At 43.5% G+C, this 22,721-nt stretch overlaps 1 protein-coding gene across 1 annotated transcript in view; it reads right to left on the bottom strand.

The window, feature by feature from the left end:
* Positions 1-7,400: 7,400 nt before the first annotated feature.
* The window catches only part of LOC124545037 (alpha-tocopherol transfer protein-like), a 49,219-nt gene continuing 33,898 nt past the window's right edge, over positions 7,401-22,721 (bottom strand). The window contains exons 3-6 of the mRNA XM_047123820.1: positions 15,588-15,840; positions 8,828-8,938; positions 8,628-8,733; positions 7,401-8,548 (exon numbers count right to left, since the gene is read on the bottom strand). Of these exons, the coding sequence (XP_046979776.1) occupies positions 8,397-8,548; positions 8,628-8,733; positions 8,828-8,938; positions 15,588-15,840 (622 nt within the window). The 3' untranslated portion in view covers positions 7,401-8,396. The remainder of the gene's footprint in view (positions 8,549-8,627; positions 8,734-8,827; positions 8,939-15,587; positions 15,841-22,721) is intronic.

Below are 22,721 nucleotides of genomic sequence, written 5' to 3'. Positions count from 1 at the left end.
GTTAGGGATCAGTACAAAGTGGGACTCATCACTGAAAACAATTCTGCTCCACTCAATAAGATTCCTGGTCGAATGTATCCAACACCACTGCAGGCGTGCTTGTTGGTGCACGGATGTCAATGACAGTTGGTGCAAGGGGCGCTGTGAGCTCAGCCCCCTTTCCGTGAGCCACTTATTAATGGTCTGTTGGTCACTGAAGCACCAGATGATAACGATAAATTGGGGGCTCCCAGTGCCTCCCTGATGATTGCTCAGCCCTAAAGTTCTGTCGTTTCTCTAGATCACCCGCTTCCTTCTTGACGCTAAGTTCGGCCATTGCTCACCCAGACCGTAGACGTGTCTGGAGACATCCCAGACAACAATGGGGTACCAGTCTGATTGTCGCCTCCCCATATGACCCAATAACCAGGAGTGATGGTCTGGAGTGCCATTCCTTTTCATAGCAGGACGCCTTTGGTTATCATCCGTGGCCCTGTTACATCACAGTGGTACATCGATGATATTCTATGACCAGTTTTCTTGTCCTTCATCTTAAGTCATCCTGGGCTTACATTTCAGCAAGATAATACCCGTCTGTACACTCCTGCTGCTTGATGGGTTGGGTTGGGGTTTGGTTGTTTGGGGAAGGAGACCAGACAGCGAGGTTATCGGTCTCATCGGATTAGGAAAGGATGGGGAAGGAAGTCGGCCGTGCTCTTTGAAGGGAACCATCCCGGCATTTCCCTGGAGCGATTTAGGGAAATAACGGAAAAGTTAAATCAGGAAGGTCGGACGCGGGTTTGAACCGTCATCCTCCCGAATGCGAGTCCAGTGTCCAGCCCTACTGCTTGTCTTCGAGTTACCACATCCTACGTTGGCCAGAAAGGTCGCCGGATCTCTCGACAATTCAGAAAGTTTGGAGCATTATTAACAGGGCATTCAGACTATCTCAGGGTTTTGACTATCCAACGCCCCAATTGGGCAGAATTTCGCACGATATCGCACAGGAGGACATCCAAAAACTCCATAAATCGATGCCAAGGTGAATAAATACTTGCATGAAGGCCAGAGGTGGACTAACGCGTTATTGACTCGCTTAATTTATGAAGCTCTTTCTTTTCAGTAAATCATTCATTTTTTTCTGAAAAAGTACTCATTTGTTTGTCGGTACATTAACATCACATCTACCGACTTCCGTGCCACTCGGATAATTCCTTCGTGGTGCCTCGATTTTTTATTTTATTTTTTTAATTTTTTGTTTTAGACAGTTTTTAAAGGACAGTGAAAGCACAAGTAGGCGATAAGGTCTTGAACGTCTGCGCCTCGTCATAGCAGACCATGGAGATCGGAAACTGGCACGCTGTGAAAAGCAGGATAGGCAGCGATCTGTGGCTGATCTAACGACACAGAATGCAATGCTGGTGCAGGAACAAATGTTTCCAGGTTTCCCATTCATTCTGGAATATGTGGCAGACGACCCCTAGAAAGAAAAGGAAGGCAGATTGGGTTTAACGTCGCGTCGACGTCGAAGTCATTAGAGACGGAGCACAAGCTCGGATTGTGTCAAGGATGGGGAAGAAAATCGACCGTGCCGTTTCAAAGGAACCATCCCGGCATTTGCCTGGGGTGATTTAGGGAAATCACGGGAAACTTAAATCTGGACGGCCGGACACAGGTTTCAAACGTCGTCCTCCAGTGTGCCAACCACTGCGTTACCTACAAGTTCTCCAGTGTAGTTTACCGTTAAGATTCCGAGGCCGTACGTTCCTAGAAGAGTCAGCCTATATACCCTCCTACATATATCTCGTGAAAAGACCATGAAGATAATATTAGAGACGTTCGAGTTCACATTGGAAGAAGAAACGGGAGAGGTGAGAATGGTATAGATATACCCCCTCCAATATTCCTTAATGTGATTTGGGAGAATTAATATTTTCAAACTACTTTTAAAACTGTCTTTGGACATAACTGTGTACAGAGACTTGCATCAGAATTATTTTTTTGTTTGAAATTCGATTGCTTATTTAGTTACTACACTTTTCCTATACAAAAGAATATCTTAGTCAGTTATTCTTAAACTCTTATCAATGGCAAGTGTTTCTGTGCCTCATACTTCTATCTCATATTGATCACTGAGGACGAAACCCGTTTAACATAGTTACCGAACAACGGATCTCATTTTCAATGTCTCTTCCTCTTCCCTCTGTTCTTGAATAAGGAAACAAATAGAGCAGGAAAACACATTTTAAAGAAACGAGTAAGATGGCTGGCGTTTCGTGCTTAGGCGAAAACTTGAAACATACTGCTGCAGTTTTAGTATGAGGGGCGTTTGAAAAGTCCGTGCAAAAATATAAACTACTTACGTGTTTGGGATAAACCATTTTTATTTTTCGACATAGTCTCCTTTTAGACTTACACACTTCGTCCAACGCTGTTCTCATTTGTTGAGCCCTTCCGAATGATAGGAATTGTCCAAGTCTGCAAAATAGCTATTAGTTGCTTCAATCACCTCCTCATTTGAATACAATCTTTGTCCCGCCAGCCATTTCTTCAAATTGGGGAACAAATAGTAGTCTGAGGGAGCCAAGTCTGGAGAATAGAGGGGATGTGAAACGAGTTTGAATCCTATTTCTATTAATTTTGCGACCACAACTGGTGAGGTGTGTGCTGGTGCATTGTCGTGATGGAAGAGGACTATTTTGCGGTCCAGTCGCCGGCGTTTTTCTTGCAGCTCGGTTTTCAAACAGTCAAATAGCGATGAATAAAATGCACCTGTAATGGTTTTATCCTTTTCCAGATAATCGATGGGGATTATCCCTTACGAATCCCAAAAGACATTCGCCATGACCTTTCTGGCTGAAGGAATGATCTTCGCCTTTCTAGGTGCAGATTCTCCCTTGGTAACCCATTGTTTAGATTGTTGTTTGGTCTGAGGAGTAGAGTAATGTATCCATGTTTCATCCACAGTTACGAAACGACGCTTAAAATCCTGTGGATTCTTCCTGAACAGCTCCAAACTATCCTTCCAACACATTACACGATTCCGTTTTTGGTAAAGCGTGAGCAACCGTGGAACCCATCTTGCGTATAGCTTTTTCATGTCCAAATGTTTATGCAAAATATTACATACCCATTCATTCGATATGCCCACAGCACTAGCAACCTCACGCACTTTACCTCTTCTGTCATCCATCACCATATCATGTATTTTATCAATGATTTCTGGAGTTGTAACCTTCTCAGGGCGTCCAGAAGGTTCAGAATCACTTGTGCCCGTATGGCCACTCCGAAAATTTTGAAACCACTTATAGACTGTTCTAATCGAAGGTGCAGAGTCACCGTAATGTTTATCAAGCTCTCTTTAGTCTCCTGAGGCGTTATGCCTTCATAAAGTAATGTTTAATCACCACACGAAATTCTTTTTCCTCCATCTTTTGGCAATTACTCGACTTTCTTGATGCACACCGATGCCAAACACAAAGAAATAGACCAATATGGCGGAAACTTGGTGTGCGTTCTTTCCAAAGATGTTACTAACATGACCTCGATACGCGCTGGTGGTGCCATCTCTCGGACTTTGCACGGACTTTTGAAACACCCCTCGTTTGTCTACCTCTACTCACAGTAAATAAAATCTGAGATAAGTCTCATGTCCGCCGTCGCTGTCGCACACCCATACTAGATTATGGCTGAGTAGATCCTCTGAGCCGGATTTTTTTACAGGAATACTTGAGATTTCACTTACACTTCTGTGTGTGTGTACATGTGTGTGTGTGTGTGTGTGTGTGTGTGTGAGAGAGAGAGAGAGAGAGAGAGAGAGAGAGAGAGAGGTTGCTCTTGTGTTCTCGTGTTGTTCATGTTTATTTTCATTTTTTAAGCCTGGTGGGGTATATAAGGGGCGTGAACAGCGTCAGACGCGGGAATACTTTGAGACAGCGATATCAGCAACTGATAGTGCTTGAAAGAGGCCTCATTGTGGATCCACATTTACCAAGCGGGTCGAATCGTTCATCATTCAGATTGGTGAGACATTCGTATGTGACAGTACCTTGATGGGCTGCATAGGAATGTGAGGGTAGGCTTACCCAGCGTCTGACCGCCTCGAGTGAGGATCGCCGCATAGTGAACAGAGCCTACTGTAACACCTTTGCAGCCGGCCGAAGTGACCGAGCGGTTCTGGGCGCTACAGTCTGGAACCGCGCGGGCGCTACAGCCGCAGGTTCGAATCTTGCCTCGGGCATGGATGTGTGTGATGTCCTCAGGTTAGTTAGGTTTAAGTAGTTCTAAGTTTTAGAGGACTGATGACCTCAGAAGTTAAGTCCCATAGTGCTCAGAGCCATTTCAACACCTTTGCATATGGGTCTGCCATTTGAGAACACTTCCTGCAACAGTCTGTATCATTTCGCACTATTGGTCGGAAACAAGCAGCAGGTGGACTAGGGAACTGCCGTACAATGCGCAGGCTGCCTTTAACACAATACGAAAGACTGGATTTGGAGTGGTGCCGTAAGTGGGAAGCAAGGGCTGCTGATCAGTGTAATTACATTGTGTTCAGCGATGGATCGTGTTTCTACACTACCCCGGGTAACCATCGTCAGCGAGTATGGCTGCGACTTGAGAAACGCCCCATTCTTCCTATGTTTTGTAGAGGCACGGCTGTGTTACTCCTCGCGCTTTGGTGTGAGTAGCCATAGGGCATGACTTCAGGTCACAGCTGGTAGTGACTGAGGAAACTCTGACATCCGTGTCCTCATGTGTTACTGCTCACGTGACAGTACCATGGTGACATTTTCCAACAGGACTATACTCGTCCACACGTAGCACATATGTCTATGAACTGCCAGACTGGCGCTGAGGTGATCCCATGGCCAGCAAGATCCCCAATCTGTATCTAATAGAGCATATGTGGGAATAGCTCGGATATAACTCCGTCCCACTGACAGTATCCATGATATCAGGCACCAGCCATAAGAACCGTGAGGCTGCTCGCCTCAGGAGAGGAGGACAATCCTTGATGACACCCTTTTCAACCGAATCAGTCCATGCATCCACGCCAGAGGGTGTGCAACGTGGGTTCAAACAGCCGAGTTCTACGTAATTTTGTGGCGCTTTTGTAGTCACTGGAACAACAACACATGTCCTCTGAACCTTCCATTTCGTTTCCTCCTGCCTTTCTGCATACGTCATTCTCTTTTCAGGCAGTGTATTTGCATGTCTTTACTAGCTAAAACTGATATTATGCGATAGCAAAAAATATAAATGATGATAAATGATATATATAAGGGCTTATTTCAATAGTGGTACAAGTCCACTTTTCAAAAAAATGGAGTTATCCTCACGTACGGACTCACACAAGTCGTTTTAATTTATTTGCATTGTGGGACAGCTCGAGCTTCGTCCTGCTGCTAACAGAGAGCACCTCAATGCTATGCTGACGCATTAGAGAAAGCAAGCGGGAATTTATTTCAGTAGTGGTACATGTGGTGTCGCCGCCAGACACCACACTTGCTAGGTGGTAGCCTTTAAATCGGCCGCGGTCCGTTAGTATACGTCGGACCCGCGTGTCGCCACTATCAGTGATTGCAGACCGAGCGCCGCCACACGGCAGGTCTAGAGAGTCTCCCTAGCACTCGCCCCAGTTGTACAGCCGACTTTGCTAGCGATGGTTCACTGACTACATACGGTCTCATTTGCCAAGACGACAGTTTAGCATAGCCTTCAGCTACGTCATTTGCTACGACCTAGCAAGGCGCCATAGTCAGTTACTATTCTGAACAGATAGTATTGTGAATCATGTACCGCCAAGAGCGACGTTCATCATTAATGGATTAAAGTTAAGTATGAAACTAATTACGTCCACTTTCTGAATTCTCATTCCTTGTCATGTTCCAGACTTCACATCAGTATAGTTCTTCCCTCCTCACGCCAGCTTGCGTGAGCTAAAATGCGTGCATTTCGGCCTCCTCTAGTAACACGGTGTTGGCTCTTCAGCCAACACAACAGTACAAGTCCGTGTGTTTTTGTGCATTGAAGCGTGTTGCTATTTCTTGCGAAGATGATGGATTCAGGAGCATTATCAAGTGACTGTGATACAATTGATGATCCAGATTTTAAAACTACTGCAGGTAAAAACAATTTACTTACTTTTCTCTCAGCATTATAGACATTTTGTTCCAAAAAAGGAATATGCGAGAATGAAGGTCATGTTGACAAAAACAATTGAAAATGAAGGTGTCCATCTTAGTGTATTTCACATATACATATATTTTCAGTCATCCGGTTCTGTATAAATCATAACTTGTGTTACTTTCTATCTAGATACCAGTACCGATGACGATGAAACTTCCAATGAAAGTGCAAAAAATGACGAAACAAGAGACACTGTTACAGATGCCTGTGCGAACGGTTCAGCCGCAGACATGCAGACAAAAAGGAAGCGTACTCGAAGCAAGAAGGGTACAAGCAAACGGACACATATGAAAAACATATTCGAAAGAAAAAGGAACACTAGGGAGCTGTACGTCACAGCAACTGGTAGAATAATTCCTCCAAGAACATTTCGCAATGTTGACTGCAGGTGTGCACGCAAGTGTTTCAATAAAATTTCAGAAGATGTGGAAGACGTTATTTGGAAATTTCTGAGTTATGGGTGATAGTAATCGCCAAAATAGTTACCTGAATGGTTTATGCACGTATCATTCAGTTAACCGCCGACAACCAAGGGATGACTCTGGTTCTCAGAAAAACTGTATTCATGATTATCGATTGCATGTGAACGGGAACTGTGCAATAGTATGCAAGAAGTTTTTCTTGAATACTTTTGACATTTCTAATGGATGTCTCTCTAGGCTTTTAAGAAAAAGGCAAGGAAGAGGGTAAACCTCACCTTGATGGAACGGGCAAACATCAGAACAGATTCTCTGTACCGGAATGTCTGATCGATGATGTAAAGGAACACGTCAAAAGCTTTCCAGGGGACTATTGACCTTAACATGTGACATAAATTTCAAATTTTACGTCCACCCATTCCTGAGAAAAAACGTTTTCCACAGTCGGTCAGCCAGGGAGGCAGACATACAGACAAACAGACAGGGCAGATACACAAACGGACCTATGCTATAAGGGTTCCGTTTATATGGATTGAGTGATGGAACTCAAAAAATGTTCAAATGTGTGTGAATGCCTAAGGAACCAAACTGCTGAGGTCATCGGTCCATAGATTTACACACTACTTAAACTAACTTAACGCTAAGGACAACACTCACACCCATGCCCGAGGAAGGACTCGAACCGATGGCGGGAGCGGCCGCACGATTAGTGACATGGCACCTCTAACCGCGCGGCCACTCCGCACTGCGATGGAACTCCATAAACGTACAATATTGCCTGAGTAGTAAGGGCAACTACACAAATGAAATTACTAATACTAAAATAAATTTATTGGTATAATTATCAACATTAACAACGGCAACCGCACATGACCGACACTAATGGTCATTTAAAGTAAAAAATCTTACGTTCCACAGATTTTGTGTAGAAATCAAAACAAGAATACGTTTACACTACATGAATTACCTATAGAACAGATGATATTGATTTTTCACATCAAAATGATTTACAACTGAAGACAATGACTTATTAACTTCATATTTTTTTGCCTTTGCAACGGGTAGCCATAGAGTTTTAATTATCACTTCGAAAAAATAAAATTGTGTAATTAAGTTTTTGTTTGCATGAGTATATTTAGCGGTCCCGTTACACGTTGAAATCACTGCGCCACAACATTGCAGCTCCCACTAGAGGGTCCTAAATAAAACGGTGCTGCCTATTGTTAGTGTGGAGCATCGTGTGGAAAACGTTGCAGGTGAACCAGCCTGTCCAGTCTTTAGTCGTCTGGATCGGTCTGACACGGTGTACACCAATCTCGCTGCCGCCGAAAATGATTTACCGCACGACAATCCACTCCACGAATGAACTGTGCCATTTTGCTCTGGTCCTCCTAGCTGCATGCTGCGGTACTATGGAGTGGAATGTCTACCAAGACTGCCGACATGTCACTGCAAACGAACAATTCTGTAACTTTACTTTTTTGATGTGATCATTAAAACTTTATGGTATCTGTCCCGTGTATAAAGACACAAAACATCGCTGGCAGGAAACTTTTCAGGAAAGTCGTAAGCCTTTGTTGTTGGCATAAAGGAAGAGGAAGATAACAGGACTCAATGCAACATTATCACTGACCAGTTTCACCCTGGCAGAGTCGTTCCGCAACGACTCTCGGAGCTGAGGCGACTTAAGGATGTTGCATTTGTTACAACTGCCTCAGAATAATGCTTACGGAAATAAATGAAACATAAAACTGTCAACATTCGTAGCACACAGTTTTCAGTCATCAGTTGAACACGTGGCACTGATATTCAGTCGATGTCGAGCTTCTTGAAGCTTCCTTCCACACCAAACAGTTCTCCAGCGCTTACTGACTTGCCCGCTCGCTTAGACTCGTCAGATTTCCATGACTCAGTTTCTATGTACCAGTCGCGGTTAGCCTCGACCTTAGCTTTCAGCACGTCTGTAAAAAGAAAGCACAGTCTCACCGAAAACGCACTCACTGAGACTGCGCCAACTCCACACAGCGTTCCGATACTCACCTGACAGTTCTGCCATGGTCGCCTCTTCTCCTCCGAAATCTTTGGGTAGAATACTTCTCGGTATTCGCGAGTACAGAGGTTCCAGGTCAGTAGAGTAAAAGTACATCTGAAAGCAAGAAGTATTACTTTCTCAGCAAAGAAAAATAAACCATCGTACATTATTGTTAGGAATATGCAGGTAGTTATTTTTCTGATCTTACGTGGTCCATTAGCTCTTTCTTCATTAAAGGCTTCACGACGCCCATAACTTTGTCTGCCACGGCACTCATATTGATCGTGTTGACGCTCTTCATTCTAATCCGGAGACCTTCCTAAAATTCAAAATGAATACACTTAATACTTTTATATTTTCAATCTACAGCAGGCCGCAACATCTTCCAGAATATATAAAGTGTAACGAGTATAAGTGCAGTATAAGTGAACAAATTAATGAGGATTTGCAGAAAGTAAATGCGTGGTGTAATAACTGGCAGTTATCTCTCAATATTAGTAAATGTAACCTACAGGGTATAACAAGGCGAAAATCCCCATTAATGTATGAGTACAAAATAAAGTATTAGTCTTTGGAAGTGGTAACATCAGTCAAGTATCTGGGTGTGACTATTCGAAATGATCTCAAATGGAATGATCAGATTACACAAGTACCGGGTAAGGCGAACTCTAGATTGCGGTTTATTGGTAGAATCCTGAAGCGATGCAGCCCTTCATCAAAGGAAATAGCTTACAATACGTTAGTTCGTCCAGTCTTAGAGTATTTTTCGTCTGTATGGGGCCCTTACCAGTTCGCTCTGATTCAAGAGATTGAGAAGGTCCAAAGAAGAGCGGCAAGATTCGTGACTGGTACATTTAGCCATCACGAGAGCGCTACAAATCTCATAGAAAGTTTGAAGTGGGACACACTTGCAGATAGACGACGCGCTAAACAGAAGGGGCTGCTCACTAAATTCCGAAATCCAGTCTTCACCGAGGATGTAGAGCATATATTATTACCAGCAACTCTCAAATCGCGTAATGATCATCATTCAAAGATAAGGGAAATAAGAGCTCGTACTGAGGCGTTCAGACAGTCGTTTTTCCCTCGCGCGATCCGCACGTGGAACAGGGAGGGGGGGAGGGGGGATATGACTTTGGCGCGAATTGTGCCCTCCGCCACACACCGCTTGGTGGCTAGCGGAGTATATATGTAGATGTAGATATTTTGTCTTTTCTCTGCATCGAACAGTCTTCCTACAAACACACCACAAACTTTATGACCTGATGTTTTCTGCACGGTCGTAACTGTACCATTAGGTGGACTACACCTGTTAGTATAAGTTAACCATTTTGCATCCACATGTCCGTACTTCAACACCCGACCTGCTGCCCCAGGGAAAACACTCCTAAACTTTAATGGCTTGCTCTTGCCACAAGTACTTATAGGAACTCATTAATCTAAAAATATACTATTCCTCACAGCTGAAATTATTAGCTAGCAAATGAAGTAATACTGACGTAATGTTGATCAATACACCGCCATCAGTCAGCAACAGCAATATCTGAACTTATACCTGTTACGTTATAACTACATTAAACAGTTTTGCAGCAGACTAAATATATTTCAGAAATTTTCATTTAAGAGAAAAATTACATTATTGCATGGCCTTCCCCGATGTATCTGAACACCGAATTTATTTCCACGAATTAGTCAATTTACTATGGTAGCAGCGCCATATTTAGAACCCTGGGTTGAGTCTATGGAGAAGGGCTGTACCATGAAATGTTTAAATGTGAAAAACAGCATTTTGGAGAAATTTGTGAATTACAAGCCTATAACACAGATTTTAAGGTTTATTATTTAATTGTAAAAAATTTTATTATACAAGTTATGATTTGAGGAACTGATGAAATAAAAGATTAAAGAAATTTTCTTTGACACTTCCCTTTTTAAATTCTTCTTTCTTATTACGGGGTTAGATTGTGCTTTTTGGCGGCCCATAGCAGTACAGGGTTTCGACGTGAAACCTCCCTGATTTTCAAATGGAAATTTAAAAAAGCTACGAGACATACATAATTGCGGTTTGCGGCGTCATGTAAAGCAAAACAAAAAGTTTTGTGTATGGCCTTTTTTCCTGAGCGATTCCTCGCCTTTGTTTCAGGTGATAAATAATAACCAGAAAATACTACGTCTCAAAAGAGAGCCCATTGCTGTCCAAAGAAATTTCCGACGTGAGCCACCGGGCATTAAGACGATTATGGCTTGGCGTGACAAGTTCCTAGCCACTGTGATCGTAAGAAGAGGGTCAGATTCTCACAGAAAGCGCGTATCTGATGAAATGGTAGAGCAGATGAGAAAGACCTTCAAAAGGAGGCCATCCAAATCGGTTCGCTGAGCACCTCGCTCAAGAATCATGAGTTGCTGTGTGTACGGCTTCGCTTGCACGCTTACAAAGTTCAAATTGTTCAAGCATTGAAGCGAAACGACTTGTAGTTTTGCCACGAATTTGCTATCGAACCGTTGGACCTAATCCTGCAAAAGCAAAACTATCTAGGAAATGTCGTTTTCTCTGACGAAGCTACCTTTCAGAAATGTGGTTAAGTTAACCGACACAGCATTGGCATCTGGGATTCAGAAAATACACACGGTTCTCGGGAGCATTTCAGATACGGCGAAAAGGTAAATGATATTGTGCGCTGTTGAAAGACAGTAAAGTTGGATCAGTTTTCTTCAACGAACGAACTGTAACACGAACCGTTTATCTGGATATGCCTGAGGAATTTGAAGTCTCTGAGCTTCTTCCCCTTCTGCCAAACGCGATCTTCAATCAGGATGGTGCACCACCACACTAGAGTTTACATGCTCGTCACTTCAGGACGGAACATTTTCACAGTGATGGGTAGAAGGAGGACCAACTAAGCGGCCACCGAGATCCGCGGGCGTAATCTCTACAGATTTCTTCCTGTCGAGTCACGTGAAAGGCATTGCATGTACCTCGCCGATAGGGAACTTGGCGATCCCAGCAGAAAATTTGTGGATAAAATGTGGACATGTGTGACCTGCGCTTTCTTCTGACTACTGAACCGAAGTTTTTGTTCGAGTGTTCTACGACAGATTATAGTTAACAGAAGCGTTAACTCAGCACCAAATTCGAAATAGAATCTGTTAGGGATTCCATCGGGCCCTGGGGCTTTAGTCGGTTTTAACGACTTCAGCTGTTTCTCAGCGCCGCTGACACTAACATCTATTTCACTCATGTTTTCAGTGATACGAGAATTTAGTAGGAGTAATACTCCTGGGTTTTCCTTTGTGCAGAAACATTTTAAAACACCGTTAAGGTTTTGATTTGCTGCCCTTAGTTTCAGTTCCAGCCTCATTCATGAGTGATTGGACGTCTATATTGATGCCACAAACAGCCTTTACATATGACTAGGATTCATTTGGGTTTCGTGGAAGATCGTTTGACAATATGATGCTAAGGTAGTCACTGAAGGCTTCACGCGTTGCTCCCTTGACTGCAAACGCGTTTTATTCAGCATCTCTCTATGGTCCTGGGACGCGATTCTAGAATGATAGGGCATCAGCCCATTTTCTCCGCAATGTCGAAGAACATCTCACACTGACATTTAATGGGCAATGGATTGATTGGAGAGGTCAACTACTTCGGTCAGGTCGTTTCCCAGATCTTAATCCTTCGAATCTTTTGGTTGTGGGCACACCTGAAATTCTCGGTGTATGCAAGCCCCATTGATAATGTAGAAACACTACAGGAACGCGTCATCAAAGACGCAGTGCATCTGTGAACAATCCGGAGTTTTTAAGAGATATCGCCGGCCGGAGTGGCCGAGCGGTTCTAGGCACTACAGTCTGGAACCGCGCGACAGCTACAGTCTCAGGTTCGAATCCAGCCTCGGGCATGGATATGTGTGATGTCCTTAGGTTAGTTAGGTTTAGGTAGTTCTAAGTTCTACGGGACTGATGACCTCAGAAGTTAAGTCCCATAGTGCTCAGAGCCATTTGAACCATTTTTAAGACATATCGATCAAAAGAACGCCTCACTGTGAATGGACTCCACACCGAACATCATCTTTAGCGATGGCTCAAGTGCAGGTCGTAAGTATGCAGATTACATTAGACGCCCCGCTGTTTCACAGTAACAGAGTAACGATTTCTCATTCTTTCATTCATTTGTTTACTGCATTCTGTAGGTCATTCGTCATAGCAAAGAGCCTGCAGCAGAAGAGATATGTTTCACAACAGCGAATATGAACAAGCGACCATAGCTCTTGAGGTTCCCATTTTAGAGCCCATGTTTCCTGGATTTTTTCTTGTTTTGGACCATACTGCCACCTATTAAAATATGAAGAACTTTTTTTAAAGCCTTCTATTAAGCAACCTAGTGTATGTGTCGATGGTCAGTTTTCAGAAGAAATATCGATTGTGAATGGAATTCGCCATGGTTGCACTGTCTCTCCATTACCTTACAGCATCTATCCTGAAAAAATTTTCCGCGATCCTCTTGATGGAAGTATGAAGGAGTGATGGTTAATGGAACTATCATCAATAACATTAGATATGCTGATGACACTGTCTTAATTGTAACCTGAGAATACGCAAGAACTACTAAGCAATGTTACTGAAAAAGAGTTACGTTTGAACGTCAAGAAGACAAAATACGCGTAGATATCTGTGAGCAGAAACCGCGATGAAATTCAGGGCATTTTTACACTCTGTAATAATAATACGAATATTTTTGGTGTCCAAGCAAAGAAAACTGGGAGCGCTCTCACGAAATTCGCTGCATAGTTGAACAAGCCAGTAGTTCTTTCCAAAAAACGTAGTAAGTTCTGACTAGCCGTGAACTAAGTACTACACTTCACACTCGACTACTTCGATGCTACGCGTTCAAAAATGGTTCAAATAGCTCTGAGCACTATGGGACTCAACTGCTGAGGTCATTAGTCCCCTAGAACTTAGAACTAGTTAAACCTAACTAACCTAAGGACATCACAAACATCCATGCCCGAGGCAGGATTCGAAACTGCGACCGTAGCGGTCTCGCGGTTCCAGACTGCAGCGCCTTTAACCGCGCGGCCACTTCGGCCGGCGCTACGCGTTCACCATCCTACTCTATGGAGTTGAGTAATGGGCAATTACTGCAGTATTAGGTAAGCAACTGGAGGCATCTGAAATTTGGACGTATCCAAGGATATTAAGGATACCATGGATAGATGAAGTTTCAAATGCAGCGGTACCGCGGCGTATCAATTAAGAGTTAGAAATTATCGATACTATCAAGGTAAGAAAATATAAATATTGTGACCATATAATGCGCAACAACAGATACAACTTGTTGCAGCTAATACTTAAAAGAAAGATTGATAGCAGACGTGGCCCAGGACAAAGAGGGTTATCCTGGCGAAAGAGCTGAGGAAAGTGCTTTGGATGGAGCACACAGTCGCTGTTCATAAGAGCCATAGGCAAACAACAGATCTTGCTACTAATTGCCAGATTGTTTGGAGGACGAGGCACTTGAGGAGGAGAAGAAGGAGGAAGAGGAGGAGACTGTCTTATTCAGAAAATGTAGACAACTGAGGAGCCTAGTAACCTGACGGCCAAGTCCATTTTTTTCGGTTTCCTGATATCGATGTTGTTTGCATTATTTTCTGTGGTGAATCAGATGGTAGCTTCCATTAGCACCGTAAAACGGACGAAAATGGTTTAAAAAGCCGTTGATAAGTGCGTGTTTGCTTCAAAAATGCCAAGTCCAAGCAGATGTTTCAGAAGAAGTGACCAACTCCATCAGTAGCCAATCACAACACAAGACTCTGTACGTGGCACACATCTTCCTCTGTGGATCCCACAAATGTTGAAGATGTAGAAACGTTAGTAGGAAAACATTTCGGTGAAAACTGACGTGAAACAGAGTGACTGCAGTGGTATCGCAACATCACAAAAAGAAGCTTCTGGTGTGAAGGAAGAGGAAGAGCCGGCCGTTGTGGCCGAGAGGTTCTAGGCGCCACAGTCTGAAACCGCGCAACCGCTACGGTCGCAGGTTCGAATCCTGCCTCGGGCATGGATGTGTGTGATGTCCTTAGGTTAGTTAGGTTTAAGTATTACTAAGTTCTAGGGGACTGATGACCTCAGCAGTTAAGTCCCATAGTGCTCAGAGCCATTTTTGAAGAGAAAGAACATTGCGAATGTAAGAATACGGGAGAAGATAAGAATTTAGTGGTGAGTTCATCTGGTTGGTTTTTTACTGTTTCTTTGTAAATGGTTGAAACGTGTTAAGTATTTATCTTTTTTATTCAATAACAATCAGTCCTAAAATTGATGTTAATTGCACATTCTTTTGTTTTAGATGCTTCAGCTAATAAAAGTTTCAGTTTTATCGTTCAGTTTTTAACTATTTTTTAATATAGTGGGAACTAATCTAAGAAGCATGTGGATACACTTTGATTTAGTTTCAAAAGCGGACAAATCAAGTAATTGGTATCAAAGCCGTCCAGGTTCTGCTTTTACCCATTAATATGGCAGAACTATTATTTTTGCCATGTTTTCGTTAGCGAAAGTCATTTGTTTGATATAAAAGAGAGCAGAAAAAAAATTTCAAAAGGGAAAAAATGGTCCAAATGGCTCTAAGCACTATGGGACTGAACATTTGAGGTCATCAGTCCCCTAGACTTAGAACTACTTAAACCTAACTAACCTAAGGACATCACACACATCCATGCCCGAGGCAGAATTCGAACCTGCGACCATAGCAGCAGCGCGGTTCCGGACTGAAGCGCCTATAACCGCTCAGCAACAGCGGACGGTTCAAAAGGGAAAAAGAAATCAAAACTGGACTTGGTTGTGTTAGATATTTGGCTCCTCGATCATCGCAGACTTATTCAGGAAAATTATTTCTTATATTAATTTGCGAAGCGGCGGTTAATACTAGAATTCTATGCTGCTGGGCCTGCTGCGACAGCCTGTGCGCCCACCTGCACGTAGACCATGTACTTGCGCAGCACGGTGAAGTTGCACCTGGCCAGGTGCCCCATGGCGAGGCCAGCGGTGTCGTATATGAAGTGGTAGCCGGGAACCGTGCCGTCCTCCCGCAGGCTCGCGTCCATCGCCAAGAGGAACACCTTGGTGGCGTCGGCGTGGTTGAACTTCTGCGGGTCGGTGTCCGCCAGCTTGACCACTATGACCTTGTTGCCTTCGGGGTCCCTCTTCGGGAGAGAGGCAATGTGTCTGTGCAAATAAGTCCTCTGTTACTCCGAGCTTAAAACTTATCTACGCCAACATAATCACATCAAATAGCAAGACAGAGAAGACAACAGATTTTACTTATTAATAGAAAACAATAGGAAAAATTCCATTCAGTTTTTCCAAAATATCGGGGGAAACAGTCCACTACAACATGCAATTACATCGCTTTACAAAAAAAAATTGAAGCACCAAGAACACAAAACTATAGGCCTATATCTCTGACATCGATCTGTTGTAGAACTTTAGAATATGTCTTTTGCTCGCATATCATGTCATTTCTGGAAACCCATAATCTACTCTGTAGGAATCAACATGGATTCCGGAAACAGCGATCGTGTGAAACCCAACTCGCTTTATTTGTTCATGAGACCTAGAAAATATTAGATTCAGGCTCCAAGGTAGATGCCATTTTCCTTGACTTCCGGAAGGCGTTCGATACAGTTCCGCACTGTCGCCTTTTAAACAAAGTAAGAGCCTACGGAATATCAGACTAGCTGTGTGGCTGGATTGAAGAGTTTTTAGCAAACAGAACACAGCATGTTGTTCTCAATGGAGAGACGTCTACAGACGTTAAAGTAACCTCTGACGTGCCACAGGGAAGTGTTATGGGACCATTGCTTTTCACAATATATATAAATGAACTAGTAGATAGTGTCGGAAGTTCCATGCGGCTTTTCGCGGATGATGCTGTAGTATACAGAGAAGTTGCAGCATTAGAAAATAGCAGCGAAATGCAGGAAAATCTGCAGCGGATAGGCACTTGGTGCAGATAGCGGAACAAACACTGTAAAATATCTGGGAGTATGCGTACGGAACGATTTGAAGTGGAATGATCATATAAAATTAATTGTTGGTAAGGCGGGTGCCAGGTTGAGATTCATTGGGAAAGTCCTTAGAAAATGTAGTCCATCAACAAAGGAGGTGGCTTACAAAACACTCGTTCGACCTGTACTTGAGTATTGCTCATCAGTGTGGGATCCGTGCCAGGTCGCGTTGACTGAGGAGATAGAGAAGATCCAAAGAAGAGCGGCGCGTTTCGTCACAGGATTATTTGACAAGCGTGATAGCGTTACGGAGATGTTTAGCAAACTCAAGTGGCAGACTCTGCAAGAGAGGCGCTCTGTAACTTGTGTCCAGTTTCGAGAGGGTGCGTTTCTGGATGAGGTATCGAATATATTGCTTCCCCTTACTTATACCTCCCGAGGAGATCACGAGTGTAAAATTAGAGAGATTCGAGCGCGCACGGAGGCTTTCCCGCAGTCGTTCTTCCCGCGAACCAAACGCGACTGGGACAGGAAAGGGAGGTAATGACAGTGGCACGTGAAGTGCCCTCCGCCACACACCGTTGGGTGGCTTGCGGAATATAAATGTAGATGTAGATGTAGAACACATGGCTGGATGTCAGTGTATCTTCGTACACATGCACATGATTAGAGTTGGTTCAAATGGCTCTGAGCACTATGGGACTTAACATCTATGGTCATCAGTCCCCTAGAACATAGAACTACTTAAACCTAACTAACCTAAGGACATCACACAACACCCAGCCATCACGAGGCAGAGAAAATCCCTGACCCCGCCGGGAATCGAACCCGGGAGATTAGAGTTGCAATCCTCCCAGACCTGGGAGGGAATATAGTGGGTATGAATATTGTCAGATGTTGACTGGTCACTGAAGGAAACGGAGATGTCACATACTCGTTTGAGACGATGTTATCAGCACCTAAAGTAATTTAAAAGGAGGATCGTTGTGGGACTCCATTTGACCAGCTGTTCGAATCGTTGCAACATCTACCTTTGTATGGCAGTCGGGTGTAACGGCAGCCCGATGATGGGCTGCATGGGAGCGTGAGGGCAGGTCTAATCGTCGTCAAGGTTCCAGTTGAGCACGTCTGACCACCACAGGTAGTATCGCAGTATCGCCCACCAAGCGTATCGTAACCGCTTCGTATCTGCGCCTGCTACCCTAGAGCAAGCAGTGGACTCCCTCCAACATACTGTGCATCTTACATCATTGTTTGCAGACTATCAACAGCCGGACTGGGTTTAAGATTGTTGACATTTTCTAAAAAATATCGAGAATCCAATATATCGATTGTTTGAAAATCTTTCGTTAACAGCCATCGATATATCGGAAAGAGAACCGATTTATCGATATATGTAAGGAAGAAATGTCGGCGTACCGGCCTGTAAATATATCGGCTGCACACTGTAAATATACTGCCGGTTTCAGAGTTGTATATTTAACTATTGACATATTGCGCCCCCATGTGTTACGTCTCATGCTACAAAATCGTGATGCCATTTTTCCGGAGGACAATGCACGTCCACACATGGCACATGTCTCTCGGCCAACGAGATCCCCTGCTCTGTCCCCACTGGAACAAGAGCAGGACCACCTCGGATGTCAACTCTGTATCTGAATACTGATTCAGGATACCAAAGACAAGTTACAACATTGGTGGGCCAGCTTGCCTCAGGAGATGCTACAACGGCTTTAAGATACATTTCCAACCGAATCAGTGCCTACATCCACGAAATAGGGGGTGCAACGTCAAACTGGTACGTGGGCTCAAACTGACAAGTTCTTACCAAAAATGAAACGATTTTCTAGTCACTGAAATAACGTCACATGCCATCTCAATTCGTGAAGATTCATATCGTTACCTCCTCCCCATCTGGTTGCTTCTCTGTTTAGGGTTTCGTGTCTCAGTCGGTAAACATGGAACCCATTTAGGATCGCTTTGTTATCCGTCTGTCTGTCAAGTTGAAATTTATGTCACATACTGAGATCTATGGTCCCCTGGCGGTGTAAAAAGTTGAAGTCTCTAAGTCAATGCCATAAAAAGATGCAGACATTAACGTTACATATTTCAATACTCGCAAACTCACTCATCAAACCTATAGTGTACTTACCGTAGATCTAGAGTCATGAAATTTGGCAGAAACGAACGTTTTACAATTCAAGCAAAGAAGAAATCTGGAAACTGTAAATTTGTAGCTACGAGGGTGAGTCAAATGAAAACCTTAAATTTGTAATAACAATTCGCGCCGTTATCCTGTAAGTTGGTAAGCGTGCTACAAACAGTGTGCAGAGTGGCCTGTAGGTGGTAGGATAGTGCAGATGCACAGATACCGTCGCAGTATCAGTATAAAGATGGCCGCCCCACTTGCGACTTGCACCAAGGAAGAACAGCGTTCTGTTATTCGGTTTTTGCGTAGTGAAGGTGTGAAACCCATTGAAATTCATCGACGACTGAAGGTTCAGTACGGCGATGCATGTTTGTCACAGCAGCAAGTTTGCGATTGGAGTAGGAAGTTCGTAAATGGTGTGACTTCAGTGGAAGTTGCTCCTCGGCCAGGTCAGGCACAACGAGTTGTGACTCCACAGAACATTGCAGCAGTTGAAGCCATAGTGAAGGAAAACCGCCGAGTCACGCTGAATGACACTGCAGCATGTTTACAGATTACTCATGGGTCAGCAGCCGGCCGGGGTGGCCGAGCGGTTCTAGGCGCTACAGTCTGGAACCGCGCGACCGCTACGGTCGCAGGTTCGAATCCTGCCTCGGGCATGGATGTGTGTGATGTCTTTAGGTTAGTTAGGTTTAAGTGGTTCTAAGTTCTAGGGTACTGATGACCACAGCAGTTAAGTCCCACAGTGCTCAGAGCCATTTGAACCATGGGTCAGCACACCACATTGTGCCATGATGTGCTCCAGTTTCACAAAGTGTCTGCAAGAAGGTTGCCACGGCAGCTAACTCCTGAAATGAGAGAACGACGTGTTGATGCTTGTGAAGAACTTCGGCGCTTTGAACTAGAAGGTGTTGGCTTCCTTGCAAGAATCGTTACTGGGGACGAAACCTGGGTTCACTTCCACTAACTGGAAACGAAGAGAACGAGCAAGGAATGGCGCCATTCCTTATCACCAAGTGATTTGCATATGTTTGTACCACTCAAAGACGAAATGGGAGGAAAGAAGTTCCGTTCTGATGAAGAGGTACGCCACGTAGTGCACGAGTGGTTGCGCGGACTACCAAAAGAATTTTTTGCTAAAGGAATTTATGCACTTTATAAGCGCTGGAGGACTTGCATTGAGCGTGGGGGAGATTATGTTGAAAAGTGATACGGCTTTGTACCACTTCTGCGCAATAAATAATATTTTAAAAAATATTTAAGGTTTTCATTTGACTCACCCTCGTATATCACTCGAAAAAATGTTTTTGTCATTTGTTTTCTGGGTGTCTGCCTTTTCATTCGTCAGCTGAGACCCATTTTTAGTAGGAAAGCGTGGACATATCAAGTTGACATTTATGTCACATACTAAGGCCTATGGTCTCTTGTCAGTGTAGAATATTGAAACCCCCAAGCCCATGCAGTCAAAAGATACGGTCAATTATGTCACATACTTTGATAGTCGCAAACTCACTCGTCAAAACATATAGAGTAGTTCCCGTTGGCCTAGAATCGTGAAACTTGGCAATAAGTAAGGTTTCACAGTACAACCAAAGGAAAAAAATCCGAAAATTGTAAAGTTGTAATTAAATCACACGAAAAAAATTTCTGTCATTTGCTATCGGACTGTCTGTCTGTCCGTGCGACTGTTAAGACCCCTTTCTTTCAGGAACGGTTATACGTCTCAAGTTGAAATTTGTATCACCTGTTAAGATCTATGGTCCCTCAGCGGTGTAGTAATCGTTAGCTTCTAAGTTTAAGCCGTCAAAACCTCCTGCCATTTATGTCACATTTTTTGATACCACAAACTTTCTGTTGATCCACAATGATTAAGTTTGGCAATAGGTAAGGTCCCACAGCTCAAGAAAAAGAAAAACATCTGAAAGTTGCTAATCTGTAATAATATCTAACGAAAAAAATAATTCTTTTGTCATTTTTTATCCGACGTCCAACTTGAAGCAAATCAATCAGTTGTTCTGCGTTCAGGCTGATTGGGTCGCACTGGTAAAATCAGACACCAGGCAAAGAATGACGTCATCGCTCATATCACACGTTTGGGAATGATCATCAGATATCATGGAGCGATTACAGCATGTAGCTACGGTGTTTCAAGCTGTTTGTGAAACGAACATTCAGAGTAGTGTGAGCAGTAAAGTCATTCCTTGTCTGACGTTTGACTTTTACTATTGCGACCCAGTCAGCCCGAACGAAGGGACTACAGATTACTATAATAATGGTCGGCTGCCTGTTACGACATTATGTCCCATTTATATTACTGAAATTAAAACATTCTCGAAAGTTTTAGTATCCCTTAGGCTATATGAATGTCGAATACAGATAAAAATGGTCAAGGTTCCCGATTTCCGGAATGGATGACCTGTCTGTATACATAATAAAGTTTGTACGGAGCCCTCAGTGCGCAAGTTCTGCTCGTACCTGGTCAATTTTTTTCGTTAGATGGTTTATATAATAGCAAAACAGTACACGCCCCCACAGCCAAGAGAGCTAAAGGCTCGTTTACACTGAGTTCGCAACATTCTTCACAACATTGTTCGCAACATTGTTCGTGGCTAGTAATGGACTGCCGATGTTCGCAACATGTTGGCAACATGTTCGCAACACAAAATCAGTGTTCCAAGGCTGTGTCGGTAGAGATCAAAGAAACATTGTTCGTGGCCTGCTACCATTAAATTCCGCTACGCAGGGCTAGTGTTCGTTTGCTCTGAGTGAGTGTTTTGGTGTTTGTTTTGCTGGAGTGTAGTGGTGCGTTTATTTCATGTCCCTTCATTTTTATTTGAAATGGAATGGTCACGAGACAAAATTTTCCAGTTTATATCGCTCTATGAGGCAGAGGAGTGCCTGTGGAATGTACGTTGCGCAGGGTACAAAAATACTAAAATCAAACATGATTCATTACAAAAAGTTTCTGCTGGTGCAGTGACGTGGACAAAAAAATTAAATCTCTCTTGTCTCGGTACCGACAAGAGAAAAGAAAAATAGAGGAAAGTAAAAAAATCTGGATGTGGTACTGACACACTTTACGAAATGAAGTAGTTTGGATTTAAATATCTACGTTTCCTGGATGATAAGGAACTTCAAATGGTTCAAATGGCTCTGAGCACTATGGGACTTAACTGCTGAGGTCATCAGTCACCTAGAACTTAGAAATACTTAAACCTAACTAACCTAAGGACATCACACACATCCATGCCCGAGGCAGGATTCGAACCGGCGACCGTAGCAGTAGCGCGGTTCCGGACTGCAGCGCCTAGAACCGCTCGGCCACACCGGCCGGCGATAAGGAACTATTTGAGATATGGCTGGCTTTGATAGGAGTCTCCTGACGCCAGAAAACGAAGAGTATCAGCAAGTCTTTGGTACACAGGGATTGCTTTTCTGAAATTTGTGTCTTTCTTTGAAACAACTGGTTCTATAATATTCAACAACATTTCAAAATCTGATGGCGACATCCTAGTGAAGTTACGAAAGCCAGAACCGTCTTCCAAATTCAGCTCACAAGGCATGTCATTCCCGCCACGTCTTCTATAGTATGTTTTGGTCCACCAACGACGACTACGTCTTCTTCGTCTGTTCATTTCGTTAAAAGTATTATCAGTGCAGCACCAAATGTCATTAATTCTTCCTCTTCACTTGGCATAGCGTATCTCTTGATGTGAATACACAAAGTAACCTGTCAGTTAACCGCAGCAGACTATGCGAATACGTAGAAATGTTGGTCGCTAGTGTAAACGGGAATGCGAACAACGAACAATGTTGCCAACATGTTGAGAGAACAAGTTGCACACAATGTTCCGAACAAAAACATGTTCTGAGCTCAACGTAAAAGCACCTTAACACACACTCGTGTGGTGCCCAGTTCGGAGGTACCCAGCTCGAGTCGCGGTGGAGAA

This window comes from Schistocerca americana, chromosome 8 (genome assembly GCF_021461395.2).
Source record: "Schistocerca americana isolate TAMUIC-IGC-003095 chromosome 8, iqSchAmer2.1, whole genome shotgun sequence".
Classification (NCBI taxonomy): Eukaryota; Metazoa; Arthropoda; class Insecta; order Orthoptera; family Acrididae; genus Schistocerca; species Schistocerca americana.
Note: the sequence above shows the minus strand (reverse complement) of the source record. Positions and strands in the feature narration are given on the sequence as shown.